Source organism: Telopea speciosissima, chromosome 3, assembly GCF_018873765.1.
Source record: "Telopea speciosissima isolate NSW1024214 ecotype Mountain lineage chromosome 3, Tspe_v1, whole genome shotgun sequence".
Taxonomy (NCBI): Eukaryota; Viridiplantae; Streptophyta; class Magnoliopsida; order Proteales; family Proteaceae; genus Telopea; species Telopea speciosissima.
The window spans coordinates 19,065,513-19,082,181 of NC_057918.1; the positions used below are offsets into that span (position 1 = coordinate 19,065,513).

Consider the following 16,669-nt stretch of genomic DNA (forward strand, 5'->3'; position numbering starts at 1 on the left):
ACTGAAATATATTTATGTACAGAGAAATATCAAATAAAACAACTTAATCTAAGGTTAGGTGTCTCCAGGAAAATATACTTATGACCCATAGTTTAAGAACACTGGCATGCGAAACCAATCATAGAATGGCACACTTTCCACTTTCAGCTCGCTTGCGAAATTCTTCAGTCTCCCTCTGGGCTCTCTCCAAACTCTCCCTGAGCTTACAGATTTCTTCATTCGATTTCTGTTGAGCAGCTTGCGCAACTTGTTCAGCCTTCAATCTAGCTGCTTGCTCTTCCTCCAACTGTTGTTCAAGCCTCTTGGTGGTCTCTCTAAGCTTTGACTCAACCTAGACAACAAGTAAGGATTATTGAATTGCCTGCTGGCAGTAAGACGATCAAATGTGTACAATCATTCTTTATTGATCAATTAACTTCGGTGTAGGTAGCGCCACGCAACGACAATATGCAATTTTCTTTGAAGGTAATAGCACTGCATTTTAAGTTACTTAAGAGGTCTAAAACTTCAAACCCCCCCCCCCCCCGGCGGTGCAACCCCAACCAAGTCTAGAAGAAAAAAATATGAATGACAATTTATAGGAGGGGTGGGGAAATCCCCCTTGATCAAGATCACAAGAAAATGCAGAAATCAACAGAACTTTCAAGGAAAACATATGACAAAACTTACAGTTCTCCCGTGGTCCACCTGACATTTCTAAAAAATTTTGGAGCACACCAGCACCCAACCCAATGTTTTGATCATTCATCACCTATTTCTAGATTTTTCAATCCCTATGCTATACCTTAATTCCCCAGAGATCCACTGACATTGTAGTTAGTGCCACTACACGCCAACTAAGCTTAGCTCTAAAAGATGATGATGCAGTCCATACTTCCACAAGTCTGAGGTTAATAGCTCTTTCAGGTCCAGGTGAGTAAAAACTAAATCTTATCTAATACAATCTTGCCAAATTTGAACCAGACATTTTCATTTCTGTATTTTCTCACCTTTAATAACCTAATCTCAACAAAGCTAAAGAAGCTCCTTCAGTCTTGATTATTAATTGGAGATATAACACCACAGACATACAAATATTGTGTTCTACAAGTAGAATGTAAAGGCAAAAGGGTCAAAGCATACCATCTCAGTTATTCGCTTGAGTTGCTCCTCATATGACTTGTACATGTGCTCCTTCAGTTCTGACATTTCCTTTTTGGTGTGCCCCTTTAAAGACTCATCCTCTTGCTGTTGACGCAACTTCAAAGCCCCGTTCTGTCAACACGTGCAGTGTTAAATTACAATAAATTGAAAAATTACCAAGAAAAAGGATGGGGGAGGAGAGCATATTCACCCTCAATTCAGCAAAGAACTCATCGGAATAGGGCTGTCCACCATTCTCCGCAATGACCATGTTCACAAGGGAGAGCAGTTGCTTGACCTGTTGAATCCGTGTACGTTCATCCTTTGTCTTGTTATCGAAAAGTACAACTCGATTTCTACACAGGCGGAGAATTTCCTGTATCCACATCAACCAACATTAAAATTAAAAAGCAAATTAGCTTTATTCAATTACAATGAAGTCTTTGACTCAAGTGAACTAAGGCGAACTACTCATTCAACACTCCAAGATATTTTGTAGACAAAGAAATGTTTAAACTGAATAAACTTTCAAGTTCAAAACATCAGGTAGTGCCTGTGACAGGCTGCATCAATATGTTCATTCTTGGAACTAAATTTACTCTGCATAAAAGGGTGTTCCCCTCCCACTCAAGACAAATCATGGTGCCATATTCTTCTTTATGCGGGAAAAGGCATATAACAAGTCAATCACCCTCCAGTGATGAATAATCAACCTATAGGCCTAAAAAAATACTGCTTAGCAAAATCATAAGCAATCTCATTGGCTGATGTAGGCCTCCAATGAAATCTAAGAATTCATCAAAGAAGCCAATGACTATCCACATCTATTGAAATCACATAACTGCCGAAGGCCACACTAACCTATCTTAGCATTTAACCAATAACATTGGAAGAATTACCTGCCACCACAATCTGAGTAAATCTACAATGCATCAAGTCCTTAATTCTCAGGCTAATGACCTATCTTGGAAACCACATGATGATATGGGCCCAAAATGGGAGCTCACCAAGCAGAAATGGTAAAAAATGTGGAGTAGAATGTTGTTTAGTTTCTGTATAAGAATTTTTTTGAAGTTCAGTGTTGGAACTGTATATTGTGTGAAAATTAATTAACAAATCTAGTGGCAATTCTGCAATAACGCAGAACCAGAAAACACGGTGGGTACAGTATGGTGCTTCTTTTCCCCTAATGTATTTGGTTGTAATATTAATCATAAATTCATAATATCTGTCAAAAAAAATATAAAAAACATAAGAATCATTCAATAGGGGTATTATATGGAACTGGTCCAAGTCAGAAAATTTAGGAGTTGGCAATTTCCCCATATCATGGATGTAATAATAACAAAAATATAAATATCAGAATTTGTTGTCTTCCAACTCCTTCCATCCCCTAAGAATTGGCCTCTTTTTTCCTCTTGGTTGTTAGGGGAGGGGGGGGGGGAGAGAGAGAGAGAGAGAGAGATGCCAAGATTGCATTTTCCACTTATAGGGGCAAAAACTACATATCCAGTCAATCCTCAAAAATGGGTAAACAAACCATAATCGAAGAAAAAAGAAGTTTTGCTACAGGAGTCTTATTTTTTATTCAAGGCGCAAAGGCCTCCCGGAAACTAAAGCCAGAGGCGGCTGAGGTGCATGGCAAGGAGGATGTCTCAGGGATGTGAGGTGCACTGTTTTTCAAATAAATATGAATAATTCATCAAAACAATTTGGACCATGTAAAATTCATATAATTATTAGAAAAGAAAAGAGCTGTATAAATAAAGTTGTTAAAGCCTAAACATGAATCTAAACAATCTTCATTGTTACTTGATCTAAACACCGCCGCGGGGGGGGGGGGGGAGAGAGTTGCTTAAGTTGAAGATAAGTAGCTAACCCAAGTATATATATAATAAATGTTTAAATATTAAAAAACTTACAAGTACTACACAATTCCGATCAATTATAAAGATAATAATATAGACCATATTAGAACAAATAATATAGACAATAACATCACACAATTTAAAAAAAAAAAAAAAAGCAATTAATGGCAAAACAAACCAAAGGGGAAGAAGCCTAGACCTAACCAATATGTAGAATTATAGAGCAAGTTTTATTTACTCAACTAGAACAAGCCCTTGAGGCTGCAATGGTTGAACAAAAAGAGATTATGCTTTGTTTGGAGTAGAGGAACCCAACAACAATGGCTCACAATGGAGCAAGATGCACAAAAAGTAAAAAGTGTAAAAAGGTACACACCCCAATGATATAACACTAACAGTCTCCTTGAAATGTGAATATTTTTCAAAAAGGCCAACCTTTGTGGGGACCAGGAAACAATTCGTAAAACCAACCATAAAACAAGTAGACCAGCAGATGCTCAACCAAAAAATTAATGTAATTAGTACCAATGTACACCTACAAACCATTTCAAAAACAAGACAATCTATAGTAGTTTAAGAAGATCAATATGAATCAAGATAATGTCGCTCACATACAGGTCGCAATAGGTATCCTTTTACCCATTTACCCACCTTAACACCACTACTTCAGAGTTTTAGGGTGTCTTACATACCCAGCTAAAACGGTAGGATAACAAGAAAGAGGTCTTAACCTGCCCACTTGCCCATTTAACCATCTAGGTAAGGGTAATTAAGTTACTCATGTGTAAATGTCACACCCTATATACATCCCATGTAACCAACTTATGGTCCCTTGCCATTAGCCAAATACCCAAATCCCAAATGTCTCAAGTCTAAGAGAAACTCCTAATCCCTAATTCCGTTTCCCTTGATACATTATCCATCAGGTAAAGGGAAATTTTACCCTTATCCAGTAAGGATATGGGAAAATCATTATCCAACCTATAGGGCTAGGGTGAAGACCCTCCACATCCCTTAGAGACCAAGGCGAGGCCATAACCCGACCTACAATACTCATTGCCAACCCTAGTAGTAGTAAAACATGTCTAGAACACTAAGGTTCATTCTACATAAATAATTGGTTATAGTCCTAATGCACTCCTTAGAGGAAAATACCACATAAAGTAATAAATGAACAAAATGATATAGGATGGCCACAAGAAAACCACCACCGGTAAGTGATTGTCCCAAAAAGATCTCATAACATATCACGGACATCTGTCATGTTTTCATTAATAAGACTGCCAGAGAAAAAGGAATAAGGATTCAATAAAGATAATGTAAATCCAACAGAAACAATCAAGAATTCAGACAAAGCCAAAAGGAAGAAATTAGAGGAACCCAACCCAAAAACTAGGAGTCAGGTGAATTGTAGGACATTAGCAAGAGTTAGGAGAAAGGGGCCGCTGAGAAAAAGTAATTTAAACCTCAATATGAAGAGGGAGCAATTTGTATGATTTGATTTTTTTTTTCAATACAAAATTCATCAATAATCAAAATAATCAATCGGACAGCAAAGAAGTCAATAATCCAACTGACTAGTGAGGAAGTTGTTAAAAATTGAAGAACAATAAGCAGAATCAGAACAGTGAATCTTAAAGAAATCACTAACCTAATTCATAAATCAAGGATGTTCTGATCATATAATCATAACAAAAAATCGAGAACTAGATGAAAAATGCATGAAAAATAGGAATAAAAAACCAGAAATCAGAACCAACGAATAGGAATTAAAAATTTTACATGTAAATGTAACACGAATGTATTTTTATCTGCTCCATTTCCTGCCCGCTCCATTTCCCCAAGTTCCTCTAATAGGGTAGGTGGACCCAGGCAGGGGTAGGGTGGTCATTCCCCCCCTCTATTAGAGGAACTTGGGGAAATGGACCTGCCCAGGAAATGGACCAGATAAAGGTCCAACATGAATATGATTCAAGAATGGCATCAAGATTGGACAGTAGGTGTAATAAACATTGAATAAAACTGCTTAGGCACAGGCTACTAGGCTAGTAGCCAGACAGGTTCCCACGGGAAAAGTAAGAAACACTCTCATTGCAGTTAAAATTTCTGCTACAATTAATTACAGGGTGTATGTATGTAGAATATAACTTGCACTTCACCAGAATTCGAGACATTAAGACTTTGGCATGAATGCTTACCTAAATTAGATTGAAACAAAACTAACACAAACTTGTAAACTAACACCATTTTAAATTGGCAAACATTTGAAAGTCTTATATCCTTTTCACTACTACTATAAATACCACAAAAAACACAAAATCTCAAACAAAGTAATGTTAAAATAATGTAATTCTACCCAATAGGGGTATTTTTGGTTTTTTCAACCCCCTAGCCGATTCCTAGACTCCTAGTTAGTATTCCTAATTAGAATCGGCAAGGGGAGTTTTCCTAGTTCAAGTCTGAATATCTGTAATTCCTTTTATTATAAATAAAAGGCTTGGTGACCCCTATTGATCACTCAAGCATTCAGTTTTAAGGGCTGTTAACAACTAATATTGACCAGACCTGTACAGCTAGACATATCTAATTATTATAAAGAAAGGACCAAATTTCCCTCCATCCATGGTGAATGGAGGGGCGAGAGAGGGCGGGAATGAGTATTGGGAGGGTATTTTGGAACATACTAAGACCCTAGGAGGGGTTTGTGAACCCTAGAATGATGGGTGAACCGTCCTCTATGGGTGGAGGAAAACTTTGTCCATAAAGAAAAGTACTAAAAGACTGAAAACAAAAATTCTGTAAATCCAGCTGCTGATACAGTTGTCATCACACACATTGCTTCAAAGCACCTTCCCTTTTTCAGTCTGCATCTAATCTACGATCACTTTGTGATCTCTCTTAGATTGTAAAGGAGTGATTTGAGGACCCTCTAGAAAGGTTGAATTTCAATCCCATGTCAACATGGACGAATAAAAATTCTAGGAATATCTTTGGTTTTCCTAAAGTGTAAATAAGACCTAGTCTAGAGTTGCAAGACAATGGAGTCTTCGAAAATCGCCACCACTAGGAAAAGAAACCGGAATCACATTTTCATCCCACAAGACCTTGATGATAGTAGTTTACAATTCAAAATGTAAGATGCTCCTCCATCATATAGCTTTAAGATTTTGTTTATTACACAAGTCCATCATATTCGTTTATGTTAAAGATGTGAGAGCATTTCCCACCAGTGTGTTTAGAATATCAACAAGCCTTTCTTGTCCCAACACAATCATAATTAAGAACCTGTTTTAATTGATGCAATCCCAGGTCAGGAGACCCTGCTTTGGGATCACTGTGAGCCCACAAGAATACCAGATACCTCAAATTAACTGTAGTGGCAAAACTGTTAATAATGGGAAGTTCAAGATCCCTTAAGAAGACCAATAGGCTGAAGCAGTAATAAGATTCAGCGGGCTTTTGTTTGGCTGCAGTGATGGAGAAGAATATTTTCTGGCTCTGTCCACTTCACTGAAACCTTGGCAGTTTTGCCCAGTATCTGACTGGCAATCAAGACGAACTTGAAGATCATAGTTGAATCACGTTCCAGTGAACTCATCCATATTTTGCTTTCTTGTCACCTTGTGTTCCCAGTCCTTGGACGATTTCTTTGTTTTTTCAGACGCATTAAGTGCACAGTGCTGTACTTTGACTATATTCTGTTCAGCCCCAGTACAAGAGCAGCCAAATGCTGTGTGCATCATTTTTGTCATGGTGAATCAGTGGGTTTCCCCCCCCCCCAACTTCTCTTGGGATGTTCTCGACATGGACCAGAACAGCTTGGTTGTTGGGTGATTTCATAATGGAACTTTAGTTTATTTTACCAAAAAAGCAAAAGAAAAGAAAAGGGGGAAAGCTACTTTATACGAGTAAGTCATAATTTGAAGCCAAGTTATAGTACAACTATTTGGGACATCTAAGGTGAGGGCCATGAGGCATGTAGATCAGTATTAACCCAAGTAATAGGGTAAACTGACTCTTAGGTGTATTTTACATCAAGATTAACCCTTGAAAATATACCTCAATGCATCTATCTTGTTAACCTTCAATCCGAACCCTAATTTCCCTAGTTCATGGCCTAAACCCATAGCAATCAGAACAGTTAAATTACTTGAGGACAAGATCCCAAGTTGTGGCATATTCTATAAGAGTTTTTTGGCCATGAGAAGCAATGCATTGTCCAGTGGATTTAAGAAGACATCAATAATTCTTCACTTTTTCTATCACACTGAGTTACATTCTAATCCTAAAAGGAAAAGTACAGCAGCAAATCCTCTTTCCTGAATTCACTACATGGTAGGTGTGCGTCCCATCCATAGTGGTATGTATTACTTGATAAGATACAATTTTTACCAAACATTCCAGCATGAAAATTTATGTTTGCTATTTAGATAAAAATAATAAAAATCAGCATTCACTTAGAGAATGAAACATGTTTAAGACATGCAAGATAAATGCATATGTGAAAGAAAAGTTAACAGTATACTTGCAACTCCCCAAAAGGGGAGGGGAAAGAGAAAAGTTACAGAAGTCCAACAGCTGCAATTATCAACTAGCAATTTAAGTGGCAATCTGAAACCCCTAAAATATATAAAACCAAAACTTGCATAAAAACGGTCAGATATCAATTAATAGCAAATGCATGAGCAGGAAATGATTTTCTTGCACGTAACTGAAGAAAGTTTAAACAGTAAAAAATTTGATAGCTTATGGAATTGAGTGTCAGAAATGACAACAAATCAAAATAATACAACAGATTTTCAGAGACACAAAGACTTTTCCAAACGTGAAACTCAACCTGAAAAGACTCGGGAAAGTCCCGACTCAGATAATCTTCAAAAGTATCATCTTCATTAAAATCATCGCCACCCGTAAAAACTATAATCATGTAGTCAGTAATTTTCTCTCCAAAGAAAGACTGCAAGCTATGAATTGCAGCTTCTTCTTCTTTTGAGAAACGGTTTCTGACTGAGAAAACAACAATAATTGCATGAATTCCATCTTTAGCTAGATTAATACAATTCACGATCTCCTTGCCAATATAGTCTTGTGCAACAGAAAAATCAAATAGTCCTGCAACAAAATTTTTTATCAGTTGGTCTATAGTAAAGAAAATCTAAGAAACAGAAATTTACAAGATAAGAACCAAGGGTTGATAGCACAGAAACGGCAACAAAATTACTACAATTACATATTCCCATAATTTTAAAAGAAAAAAAACAAAGAGATTTTTTAACAAAGATTTCTGTCATAGTTGTCAAGGCGGCAAGGCAACCCAAGGCGGTAGAGAGGTGCCTAAGCGCTTAGGCGACAAGGCGCCCGCCTAGGCGTCACCTAGGCGGCCAAGGCACTCTCAAGTGTTATTTTTTATTTTCCCCCTTTTCTAACATTATTTAATGTGCTACAATATTTTAGTATGCTACAATATATACCTTATATCATAAAAAATCAACACTAAGCCTCCTCAAGTCATAAAAAATCAACATTAAGTTAACTCAAGTCATCAAAATATTTACTTAAATGATATTTGGCATAAATAAGGGCCAATACCAGGTTCGATACCAATAAAACCAATGCAAGGTGCCCTGCAATAAGGCGGTTGTCGCCTAGGCCCCAACAAAACCGCCTGGACGCCTAAGCCGCGCCTTGGCAACGCCTTGACAACTATGATTTCTGTCTTCTACTTAATGATTAGATTCTATATCTCTGACGGGGAAGGTAGAAAAGAATAGACAAGAAGAGAGAGTCCCAATCATTGTCCCTACCTACATAAGAATTGTTAAAGAAAAGAACTGACAAATTTAGAGAACAATCCTTAAAGGAGAAAGAGGTCCTTTTATATAGCCGTCAGCAAGCAAATCAACCAAATTTCATTGGCACATCAAGGTGGTTGCAAGTAAAAAAGAATCAGCATTTTTGTGAAACCAAAGAAACAAAAATAAAAAATGAAAGCATCACAAAACTATTGTTATTTTGAACAAAAATATACCCACCAGGAGTGTCAATAACATTGATGACTTGGCCATCACTCATTACAGTTCTTTGCAGTTCACAAGAGCTTGTAACTCCAGCAGGACTTCTCATTGACTTGAAAGCCCTCCTTCCGAGAATGCTATTTCCTGTTGCACTTTTCCCATTGCCAGTACGTCCAACTAAAACAACCGTTTTAACCTCATTGAATGGGACAGCCAACTCCCAGTCGTCATCGATCAAACTTCCACCCATTGTTTCCAAAACAGAGTTATCTGCAACAGAAAACATTATTACATATCAACACACATAAGTGAATAACATAAGTACATTGAACATATGCCATCAAACATTCAATACCTCAACTCTTCATATATTACACGAAGTAACACACTAGCACTCACATAGACATGAACGTATGGAATTTAATAGTAAGACAGACCCTCACCTTAAACTCGGCCACTAGGTTTACCTATTTTTATTTCTGGAAGAATAAAATAAAATAAAAAAATAGCTTGCACATTCACCTTTCACCAAACTAAAAAAAAAAAATACACCAACCAGCTACGTTTCATGGAACATAAGAAATCATCTACATGGGCCCTCAGTTAATTTAGTGAATCAGTACTCAAAATACTTTCATATGCATCACAAACTAGGAACAGACAGTGTTCCGTTAGAGATTTTCCAATATGTAAGTGTCTACACATCCCAAAGTGCATCAAAAGAGCATACATATGAAAGACCTTAGGTCCAACATCCTAAATCAACCATAAACCCCAGAGCAGACACATATCCACTGATTCACAAAATGGGAAGATATTCCAAGTCTTGAACTTCAAAAACATATCTTCGAAATTAGAATGAAAACCAAAAGGAACCTATATGCTGCAATTATCTTGATAAAGTTATGATGGCATTTCATGGATTTCTCACTTAAAATGACACCCAAGATGTTATGTGCCTATGGGCAGGTTAAAAGGCTTGATTTAAGCTGTTCCATCAGCTCAGTACTTTTGGCATGTCAGGCAAGTATCTAACATCTGGTACAGAAGCATGGTGGTATATTATGTGTCTAATGGGCTCGACAGGTTAAAGGGCTTGATTTAACGGGAACTGCAGCCAGAATTCAGGTTCAGCTGCAACTAGATACCTTGTTTATAAAGAACAACCCTTCTCCCCCATAACCAAAAGAAATCTCCAACCAAAAAAAATATAATTAGTACTTCACTGAAAAACCCCCTAATAACCCAAAATCAGAAATCATCGCCAATTGCAGCCAGGTAGAATCAGAACAGACTAATGCAACAGGACTAACCCCAGAACCATCCATTTCAGAGGAAATTAAATTAAAAAATAAAAATAAAAATTTGAACGAGTAGCAAAAACGAATTATTACGCACCAAAAATAAGCAAAGTTGTTAAATTTGGTTACTTTTTGCTTAAGCAAAAGCAAGACGAAGCATCAGGACGAGTTCGACAAGACCCATAAATTTTTGGTTCATAAGCATCGATTAAAACTAAGAAACTAAGCAAAATTCAGAGACTACTTACTTGAAAACTTGAGAGTAAAGATCGAAGCGTGATGACGAATGATACAGTTTCGATGAAAGATCGGTCACTAGGGGATTTTATAGGGTTCCGACTTTTGTATGAAGACCCAGTTGGGAACTGGGAACGAGAGTGGAAAGTGGATACCGGAGGAGGAAAACACAAAGACGCGCTTTCTTTGTAGTTTATCTCCACAATAATTTCATGAATTCAAGCCGTTGGATTGTGAACTTTGGCGCAGTAGGATCTCATCATCAACGGAGGGTATTTTCAAGAGAAAAGGTTATAAAAGGCGGTTCAAAGGCTTTTTTTCCAATTGGAGTATGTTGGAAGGACTTACTTTTAATAAGATTGCCATTACCCTTATCCACAAACAATCAAACCCTAAGGATATTGTTTTGTGATTTATAAACCTATTCTTAATAGTCTTGTTAGTCTTTTTTTTTTAAGTAAGTTTATTCCAATTTGTGCTATTTTGGATAACATTTATGTGGCACACGAGATGTTGCATTAGGCATAGCAAGGGTAGGTTTATGGCTCTTAAACTTGACCTTCGTAAAGGTTATGATAGGGTTGAATGGTGTTTTCTTGAGAAACTTTTGATTCATTTTTAGGTTTTGTTGATATGTGGGTTAATTTGGTTATGCAGTGTCACCAGTACTGTTGAATATCATAAACCTCTCTTGTAGGTGTATTCATGCGGAACAGTCTCATTTAATTTCAGGGATTAAAATCAGTAGGAGTGACCCAACTGTCTCTCGTTTGTCTTTTTGCAGATGACTGTCTCTTCTTATCTTAAGCTTCTTTGATGGAATGTAAATTGATTTCTGACTCAATTCAAAAGTATTGTCTTGTCTCTGGCCAAGATTTAAACCTAAATAAGTCTAATGTGATCTTTAGTCCTTGTACTCGTGTAGGCCTTAGGAATTCTATTTTATGAGTGTGCAAGAAGTTTTCCATCATGGGAAGTATCTGAGGCTTCTATTTGAATTTGGGAGATCAAAGAAAATGTTGTTTTCTTCTATTATGGAGCGAGTTCATAGTAAGTTGGCAAGATGGAAGAAATGCTTATTATTTGCTACTGGAAAAGAGGTTTTAATTAAGGCAGTGATTACATGTCTCCCTTCTTATGCCATGTCCATGTTTCTTTTGCTATTTCTATTTGCCAATGTCTTAGTAAAATCATTCAATGTGCCTGGTGGAAAGACTTAGCTAATAAAGGGGTTATTTGGTCTAAATGGTCTAGGTTGTATCAAAATAAGAGTGCAGGTGGCCTTGGGTTTAGGGATTTCCAATGTTTTAATTTTGCCTTACTTTTTCCGCCAATGATGTCGTATGTTGCAGAATCCTACGCGAAGTATTTTCGTAATTCAATTTTTTTCGAAGCCCCTTTGAAGCATATGTGCTCTTGGGCTTGGCATAATTTGATTAAAGGCCGGAAACTTTTATCTAAGAGTTTGTGTAGGAAAATTGGTGATAGAGTTTCCACAAAAATTTACAATGATACTTGGATTCCTCAACTAGCTACTGGCCTTATTCTTCAATCATTCTCCCTAATGGAAGCTAAGGCCATTTTAAATATACCTTTGTGTAACTCTCTTAGACCTAACGCATAATTTTGGTATGCTGCTGTGAATGGATCATATTCTTAAGTCAGCTTATTTTTTTAGCTTTGTAAGAACATTTCAAGCTGATAGTTTGGGAAGTAGCTCAGTTTCTAACCCAACTTGGAACTCAATCTGGAAGCTAAAACTTCTCCCTAAAATTATAAATTTTCTATGGAAATGTATTTCTTATTCACAGTAAATGATTTCGATGTCCTACCATGTATGAATCGTTTATCGGATCTCACTGGTGCTTCCTCAAAGAACCCTTTCCCCAAATTATTATATCTTCTGGGAAGAATATTGTCTGATCACGTTACTCATAAACCAATGAGGGGATGCACAGGGATATCAATTGGAGGGATTTTTCATTTTATAGGGGACGGGACATCATTTAAGGGGGCTATGTTTGGGTACAAGGGCCACCCGACTAGATAACCTTCATTTTCCCATATCCTTATTTATGAGAGAAGGGTTCTCTGAGCCGTTAAGGGAGGATACATTAGCAACCTCTCTTTATTTCTCTATTCCTCACATGAAATGACCTTATTGCCTTTCTATGTATAAAACCATACTCTCACAACTCATTGGTGCTGCACTCCTCTATGTTGTTTGCTTAGAGAATCCTCTCCCCTTATTTATATATTAAGGGAGAGGGCTTTGAGCAAGTGGCATAAAGGAACGCATCAATGAGGTGTAACAAATGATTTCGTACATAGAAGAGTAATAAGCGGCATAAAGGAGCACATCAATGAGGTGTAATGAACGATTTCCTACATAGGAGGGCAACGAGGTCATTTTATATCATGAGAGAGAGAAAGGATATAAATGGATAGTCAAAGATCCATATTATCCGATCCATTTAGGTCCAATTATAAAAATTTGATCAAATAATAGTATTATAAATAATATTTTATAATATTAAAATACCACGAACAATTCATTATATATCACAAGTAGGTAATTAAACAATTAAAAAATAAATTGCCTCTAATAAGGGGGCGCAATAACCACCCTACCTTTCCCAAACGCTCTGCCTGAATCTTTATCGTCTCCATTTTCTCCATTTTATCTCATAGGAGGGCTGAAAATGACCACCCTACCCCCTGTCCGAACACATTGCCCGAGTGGGGTCCACTCCCCCATTAGATGAAATGGAGAAAATGGAGGGGGCAGGTAAATGGAGACGATAATTCTCCCCCCCCCCCCCCCCCCCCCCGCCCCCCCAACCCCCCGCCCTCCGCCCTCCCACCCCCAAGATATCCATATAATTTCAAGGGTACGTCTACTCCATATAACTTTCGTTTGGCTCTTTCTCTTTCCCAATCCATGAGCCTAAAGTCCCAAATCCTCTGTTCGCCTCAGCATCTCCATCTCCATCGCACTTGCCTCTGCAACTAGGTGAAGCTCATCAAAGGCCCGACGAGCAAGTAACAGGTGCACTTCTATCAGTTCCTCTTATTTCTTCTCTTCCTCCTCCGGTAGTGGCTGTGATGGTGGTCGCTGCTGCTTCCTACTCTTCTTCTCTCTCTGGCACTGGCAGTGAGCCAGTTACGGAGTATCTGTTTCTGCTGCTTTTTAATCTCATTTGTTTCTTCTCCGAGTGCAGTGGGCACATTATTTTCGCGGATTTCATCGTTTTTTTCATAAATTCACCAGAATTTTTATCCCCCCCTTGATTTCATGTCTGAGTGCCTAATCAACTTTGCGACGATATCTTAGGACTTTAAAAATCGCCTTGTTGCGTGAGCGGCAACGACGTTTGACAACTCCATGACTTTTACTACAGTGCCAATTTCCCTAAAAAAAAATTATGAATTTCTGTGGATTTCAGATTTCCTTCTACGATCATGGCTAATCTGTATTTTTACTCTGCTCAATACACACTGAAAAAAGAAACAGATTTAGGGTTCTGCATTCCCCAAAACAAGGTTCTCTTGAAGCTCTTCCGTTGTGGTCATATTCATGTTCAAATTCAACTGCCTTCACATTTCATTGATTCGCTGGATGATTTTGGATATAACAATTTTGAAATTTTACTTTCTCTGATATAGCTGAACTTTGAATGTGAGATATTGAAACTTCATTGCCATAAATCAAGTTTCTTTTTCAATAAAGGTAAAGGAAGAAGATTGGGAGGTGTTATGGCTGTTGCTTCATTGTCTATATGCACTTCAATTTTAACCCATGGATCAAGAGATCACAATCCAAGATACAGGAAACCTTCTGTACCAAATCCATTAATTATTTCAGAAACTTGGAATATACATGGTGATCATGAAATGAGGAGGCTGTCCCGTAAATTTACCGTATTTGCTACAGAAGGTTCAGCAAAGCCAAGCAAGTCAGAAGAGACAATTCCCTCATGGGCTAATCCAGATTCAGATGAACCACCTCCTTGGGCTCAAGATGAGAGCAAGCAAAATGGGTCTAAACAGACCTTGGAGATTCCCTTCTATGTTTATTTACTTGCTTCAACTATCGTTGCAATAGCTGCGGTAATTTCATCCTCTTCTCCTTTTTTCTTATTTATCTTATGACCTGCAAAGGCAAATGGTTGAAACTGTTTTAAATTTCACAAGCACAGATAGGTTCTGTTTTCGAATATGTGAACCAGAAACCTGTTTTCGGCATATTGAATCCTGACAGCATATTCTACGTTCCAGTGCTCGGCTTCTTTGCCTTCACTGGTTTCCCAACTTCTGTAAGTTCTCTTCTTCTTTTGTTTTTATAGTTAATTTGGATGTGAAAAAAATGCAGATTTCCAATCAAGTAATAAGTCATTGTGCACTGGGTACGCCGTGAGGTTATGTATTGGAATCCATTAAACTATTTTGAATGCTTGTTGGCAATTCCATTTACTAGACAGTACAAGACTCATCTGATTCTGCCTTCGGCTCTTCCAACACAGGCATTCCTGTGGTTCAAATCTGTTCAAGCTGCTAACAAGGCAGCTGAGGAGCAAGACCAAAGAGATGGTTATCTATAGATTTGACTTTGCAGTGTGTGATCTGCCATCTTCAAGCATCCCTATTGCACATGACCTTCTTGTAAGAAATAGCTTCCATAGGCAAGTTTCCAATTGTAAATGAGTATTGTTCTTGCAGTAATGTGACATTGTATTCAAGAAAATATTGTCTAGTGACAGAACATCATAATTAATGCTTGTAACAAAAATTGTAGGCACACAAATGTGGGGATCAAGATCTGTGTTCAGTCTTCTTATCTGGTCTTTAAAAAAAAATAGATCTAAGGGAGTTGTTCCTTAAATCTCATGTCATTCATGAACACAATGAAATCAGGCTGTCTCCAATGTTTGTTGGTTATTTTGATGGAACTTTAGATCTTAACAAGAACAAAGGGCATAGAGAAACAAGATTTATAAACTTCTGTTGCAAATGAAGTAAAACAAGGGCAGAATCAACGGACCAACTTTTGTTCAAATTTCTGACATGAATTTCCTGTATGAAATCGCCTGCATAACTGTATTCCTATTGTGTTTGATCATAGTTAATTACATTAGAGGAAAGAGGATCTGGTCATAGTACTTCTGAATTCTGATCCCTACTTGACAGTTAAATATTGAAGATCCTTAAAAAGTGCAGAGCAAGAAGGTGACAGTATCACAGTAAGTGCTTGGTGGCAGTGCAAGTTACCAGACAACAAAATTTTGGGAATCGTTCCCCGTGCGCGCGCGTTCAGAGCATTCAAAACAATCCAACCAAAGTAAGATTTAGTGTTACTTCAACACCCATGAGCAGGTCCTCCGAAGGAATACAATACCTGGAACACCACACACGCCATTGGTACAATGGTTGCAGTGGAGGAACCCTTCTTCACATTAGGGTTTCTCAAACCCTAGAAAGCACTTTTAAGGAAGAAGAAGATGAGAGAAAGGATAAAAACTTGTCCCTTATTTTTTGTGTTGGCCTATTCTCCCACTCCCTCTTCCATAGTTTCGACCAAGGTTTTAAGATTGAAATTTTAAACCTTGATATAGGCTGCAATCACCAAGACAAGAAAACTGTGCACAGTTGTGGACATCAGACCTCATTACATCAGTATCTCAATAGAATGTTTCAAAGTTGAGACGACTCTTTATATATCACGAAGCCGGTGCCAACATAAAAAATCCCACTAAGCATTAAAGATTGCCAAGATACGCCTTATTGGGGACCTCAACTCGAAAGGTATATTCATTGTGATATTAAAATATAGGCTTAGAGCTTCAATCACACCCTCAATACTTATTTTGCTATTAGAATCAGTCTTGTTCTCAAACTAGTTTGGAAGATTTTGTGAAACTCAAAAATTCCCCTAAAGGTTCAAACCTTCTTATGGTTGTAGTCTAGGCAAACATCAATCAGAGGAACATTGGTCACCCTCATGCTCAACAAGCATAGTTCACATTCTCGTGTAACAATGAGATCTACAACACACCCAAGTTTGTCTTTAACTAAGAATGAACAACATAAAGTCCTTAGTACTAATTCAATTATGGTATGGGAGATTTAG

At 37.6% G+C, this 16,669-nt stretch overlaps 2 protein-coding genes across 2 annotated transcripts; one reads left to right on the plus strand and one right to left on the minus strand.

Annotated features, from left to right (window-relative positions):
• LOC122656302 (immune-associated nucleotide-binding protein 9-like) lies at positions 1–10,675 on the minus strand. Its single transcript, XM_043850785.1, has 6 exons — positions 10,554–10,675; positions 9,023–9,274; positions 7,828–8,102; positions 1,334–1,498; positions 1,123–1,254; positions 1–331 (listed from the first exon to the last, which is right to left on the minus strand). The coding sequence occupies exons 2-6, from the start codon at positions 9,252–9,254 to the stop codon at positions 119–121; spliced, it is 1,017 nt and encodes a 338-aa protein (XP_043706720.1). The 5' UTR covers positions 9,255–9,274; positions 10,554–10,675; the 3' UTR covers positions 1–118.
• Positions 10,676–13,485: 2,810 nt separating this feature from the next.
• On the plus strand, positions 13,486–15,377 carry LOC122653457. Its single transcript, XM_043847279.1, has 4 exons — positions 13,486–13,591; positions 14,273–14,652; positions 14,742–14,858; positions 15,066–15,377. The coding sequence occupies exons 2-4, from the start codon at positions 14,299–14,301 to the stop codon at positions 15,141–15,143; spliced, it is 549 nt and encodes a 182-aa protein (XP_043703214.1). The 5' UTR covers positions 13,486–13,591; positions 14,273–14,298; the 3' UTR covers positions 15,144–15,377.
• Positions 15,378–16,669: the final 1,292 nt, after the last annotated feature.

Coding starts and splice junctions, on each gene's coding strand:
- LOC122653457 (XM_043847279.1), top strand. CDS start 14,299: ATGGCTGTTGCTTCATTGTCTATATGCACTTCAATTTTAACCCATGGA. Junction 14,653..14,741: donor CTATCGTTGCAATAGCTGCG/GTAATTTCATCC, acceptor TCACAAGCACAG/ATAGGTTCTGTTTTCGAATA. Junction 14,859..15,065: donor TCACTGGTTTCCCAACTTCT/GTAAGTTCTCTT, acceptor CTTCCAACACAG/GCATTCCTGTGGTTCAAATC.
- LOC122656302 (XM_043850785.1), bottom strand. CDS start 9,254: ATGGGTGGAAGTTTGATCGATGACGACTGGGAGTTGGCTGTCCCATTC. Junction 8,103..9,022: donor CAATGTTATTGACACTCCTG/GTGGGTATATTT, acceptor ATTTTGTTGCAG/GACTATTTGATTTTTCTGTT. Junction 332..1,122: donor TCAAGCGAATAACTGAGATG/GTATGCTTTGAC, acceptor CTTGTTGTCTAG/GTTGAGTCAAAGCTTAGAGA.